Source organism: Anoplopoma fimbria, chromosome 11 (genome assembly GCF_027596085.1).
Source record: "Anoplopoma fimbria isolate UVic2021 breed Golden Eagle Sablefish chromosome 11, Afim_UVic_2022, whole genome shotgun sequence".
NCBI lineage: Eukaryota > Metazoa > Chordata > Actinopteri > Perciformes > Anoplopomatidae > Anoplopoma > Anoplopoma fimbria.
This window is the reverse complement of record NC_072459.1, coordinates 1,229,877-1,234,070: the sequence shown is the minus strand read 5'-3', so window position 1 is coordinate 1,234,070 and position 4,194 is coordinate 1,229,877. Positions and strand designations below refer to the sequence as shown.

General features: G+C 40.4%; 1 protein-coding gene across 1 annotated transcript in view; it reads right to left on the bottom strand.

The window, feature by feature from the left end:
• Positions 1–2,305: 2,305 nt before the first annotated feature.
• Positions 2,306–4,194, bottom strand: part of LOC129098218 (uncharacterized) — a 3,486-nt gene continuing 1,597 nt past the window's right edge. Inside the window, exons 2-4 of the mRNA XM_054607206.1 lie at positions 3,798–4,154; positions 3,605–3,711; positions 2,306–2,528 (exon numbers count right to left, since the gene is read on the bottom strand). Of these exons, the coding sequence (XP_054463181.1) occupies positions 2,319–2,528; positions 3,605–3,711; positions 3,798–4,154 (674 nt within the window). The 3' untranslated portion in view covers positions 2,306–2,318. The remainder of the gene's footprint in view (positions 2,529–3,604; positions 3,712–3,797; positions 4,155–4,194) is intronic.

The following is a 4,194-nucleotide window of genomic DNA, read 5'->3' as shown; positions in this document are numbered from 1 at the left end:
TGAGAGGTCGTGATTACAGCGGAGGAATTTCCGCCTTGTGTTTCTTTTTCAATTCAGTATACTTTTGTTGTTGATTTGTTTTGTTTTCTTTTTGCTTGTCAAAAATATATTCTGATGTTAATTGTTACTAGCCTCTAGCGTTGCACTGAGTGTCGGCCTCACCCCTCATCCAGCTAAACGAACAACATGATACAAGTACTGAGGGGAGACGGGGACAGTTCACGTGTAAATGTTTACTCAAGGACTAAAATAAGTGTGTTTTTAAAATGTAATGTTTATCTACCTTAGTGGCTTTCATTGTGGAATAATCCAAGAAAGTATGGATCATAATTGAGTATTGCACCATTTTTCGAAATATAAACCTGAGAAAAAAAACAAGAAAACTTAAAAAAAAAAAAAAAAAATCACATATGTATAAGAAAAATCAGCAAAAAAAAAAAAAGAGTATTTTGCAGACCTGTGGCCATAGATTTGGGTAGAAGGACTTCAGCTCTCCCAAATCTGAGCAACGGAGAGATTGAAGGACGAGACATGAGACTGAGCCTTGGCTGCTAGGGCTCACTTCAGAGGTGCCTACCTTTTTGGTTTGTTAGCTTTCGTTCTGTTTTCACTTATGTTCAGTTCACTCATGTTGTCATTTGTTTTCCTGCAAGGCCACTGACAGTTTACAAACACTTTGTTTATTTCTGGAGTTCGAAAAAAAAAATCAGCAACGCAAAGGAATTAAACCATGGGAATGTTGGATAAAAGACAAAAAAAAAAAGGACAAATGCTTCCATTTTTAAAAAAAAGTGCAACACTTCAAAGAATGAATATTTCTTGTGCTACTTTCAGAACTCTGGGATTGAACAGTGTTGTCTTGTTCTGTTTAACCTTCTTTGTTCTGTGTTCATGTTGATTTCATCGACTATCTGAAGCCTGTATGTTTTATGTTGATTATATATATTTTTCCTTTATATAAAAAAAACAAAGAAAAGAAAAAAAGACATAATTGCTCACTATCTTGCACACACACGAAAAAGTGGATCTTGTCTCAGGAAGGCCAGGGTTCCAGAGTACCAACTCCACGCCATTTTAATGTACATTTTTATGACGAGTAAAAAAAAAAAAAAAAAGGAAAAAAAAGGATGATTTAAAAGAAACAATTCTAAGCACTGAAAGTTATGGATTTCAGAAGAAGAGAAAATACCTTTTGTTTCTAAATCCGTAGCAGTTACATAATAACCAAATAATGGACTTTAAATGAAAATGGAGTGCTTTATATATAAATCTATATATTAAAATTGCTTTACATTTAAAAACAAAAAAGGTCAATGATTTTGATTGTTAAAAAAAAAAAGAAAGACAGTGAATAACATGCAAAATGCTGTATGTTTGAATCTTTATTGTGTTTTCTTAATGAGGTCCCGTCCTGACTGAATCAGGAACATTGTGCATTACTCTTTCTTTCCTCTTTCTCTCTTTCTCTCTCTCATTCTCCCACAGCGGGTATTATTAATAGAGAAATCAGACTTTTGTGGAACATTTTTCACATTTTTTGAGGATGTTTGTCAAACATGAGCTGGTTGTAAAGGATCATGAAACTATGCACAAGTGTTTTGGGGGGGTGGGGGTGGAAGATGGGGATTGTATGGCCTACTTCTAAGTGGCTGATCTATTGCAGGGTTGTTTTTTTTGATCCAATGTTTTTATTTAGATTTTGAAGGGGTCGGAGGGGGAGGCGATCATGTATAGCCCTCTGCCTCCAGCTTCCTTCCCCCGATTCAGATTGACCTAGCGCTACATCGCCATGCTGTGTATTCCTAAAACCAATGAGCGTCTCACTCTTTAGCACTGTGGGATTCTAGCCTGTCACCCTCAAGGGTTTTTTTCTCAGTTAAGGTTTTTTGTTTTTTTTTAGGGTGGGCTGGGTGAAGTGGGATTAGGGCTGCTTATTTCTCTTTTTTTTGCCTTTTTCTTTTGTTGAAATATTAAGTATAAAATGTCTGTACTGAGATTTAATGAAAAGTCAGTGGCTTGTAATGTTTTATTTTTTCTCTCTGTATATCTCTTTTTCCTCATAGAATGTGATTGTTAAATGACATGCACCGAAACAAATGTTTTCATGAACTATGGAGCTTCTTTCAAATATTAATAAAATAGCATTTTTTTCTTGGCTGTTAAAATTGTGCCATTTGGTGTTTTGTTCGTTCCACCAAACCAAAAGATCTCGTCCTGGATCAGAGTCCCCTCTCTCCCACGTACTGTTTCATGTGTTTGCGGTTGAGCTGGTGTCACTTCCTGTAAACGTTTGCTGCACCGCGATGCCGGGTGTCACGTCAGGCTGTGAGGGCGAGCTGTCTGGGGCAGGCGTAGTAGTTGTCCTGTGGCTGGCGGATGTTTGGGTTGGCGTACACGGGGAAGTTGACTTCCTCCAGCCGTGAGGGGGCCTCAGGGATATTTTGGGGGATTCCCATGCTCTGCTTCCTGGTCATTTCCTCATAGATAGGAACCGGAGGTTTTAGTCTGTGATGGAGCCGTGCCTTCACCTGCAACACAGGACATTATTCTTTAGGCCTTCTGGCTTTTGTCTTTAGTTCCTCCCTCCGGCTGTACGTACATGAACGTGATATCTTAGGAGCATTGAACTGATTGAATTTGGGGGTCAGAAAGTTACTGTGACCTCACAAAACACATTTGGCCCACAACTCTGACTAATAGGATAAAATAATGAAATTATGACATTTTTGGACGGACAGAATTTAACTGCGACCTGGTTGGTGGAGTCATACGACCCCTCTGAAGATCTTATTGCATGTTTAATAGATTAATGCCACGAGAAGTTACGTTGATTTATGTTAGGTCTTTCTCATTTCAGAGGAGAAAAACACACAACTACTGCCTACTCTAAAATGAATAACAAGGGGGAAACCAAATAGTTCTAAACATGTTTTGCAGCCAGGTCTAGTCCACAGATGGTGATTTGAAACCCCTGTTCTGAGTAAGAGTAGATGTAGAGTAAGATGTACAAACCACAGAACGGCAAAGTCGAGGCTTGTTGGGGACCAGTCAGAAAATAAACTCACAAAGACAGAATAATAAATCACTTTTACAACCCAATATTGCTGAAATGAACTCTGATTAAGTGAATTCTATAATGTTTTTGTTGTGTTTTGACATTGATGGTCATTTTTGAGTGTAGTTTGCAACAATTGCTTGACAGATATATTGTATGTCTGTCAGTCAGTACTGATGAAAGTCCACATTTGATGATCGTCATTTCATATTGATAGATATTGGAGTATATTTCCCTTTTGCCAGAAGAATAATGTCAGATTTTGGGAGGCATGCACCAACAATCCCAGCAGTAATTATCATTTACATAAGTGGCCTTGGAAAAAGTAGCTCCCTCAAACGGATGTCTGTCAGGCCTCTATTAACGCTGACACATTAATTGGTATTGAACTCTTTAAAACTCACTTGTGCTGCTGTGATTCTGATTTACAGCAGTTGAAAAGCCTGAAAAGCTGCAAAATTGTGGTACACGAGAAGACACACTCTTTGGCAAACAGTTGCATTGTTGCTTCAAAATATCAGAAATAACCAATTAAGGTAAAACACTTACACATTTCTCTACGGCCAGCCAGCTGAGTGTGAGCAGAAGAAGCACCGCCACTGTGAAGATGGTCAGGAGCAGAGGAGGGTAACTGGTAGAGCACCAGCATGACCTCTCTGCAGCACAAACACACAACAATACACATTTCAATCTGCACACAGCGACTCGTGTAGTGTGTGGTGAGGTGTCTGAACACACATACCTGTCCCTTCAACCAACAAGAACACCTTCTGAGCACTGAGGACGTTCTGATCGGAGCTCTTCTCCTCCCTGTAGCTCAGCTCCCACATGTAGAGTCCCGTGTCACTGTGCTGTAAACGGGTCAGCGTCGCGTTGACCTGCAGGGAGTCCAGACCTCCACCGAGCTGCAGGCGCTCTTTGTGCTCCTTGTTGACCCTCAGCCCGCGACCTTTGGACATGGAGAGCAGGGTCGTCTGGCTGTGGGCACTGCGGTGGTACAGGTGGAGGCCTGTCAGGGTGCTGTGCTCCCGCTGAGGGGAACAGGAGAGCTCCAGGGGTTGGCTCTCTGTCAGCTGCCTGAAGATCAACTCTGCATAAGCTGGCAGAGAAAAGAAACAAATAAATCCACATCCTCTGCT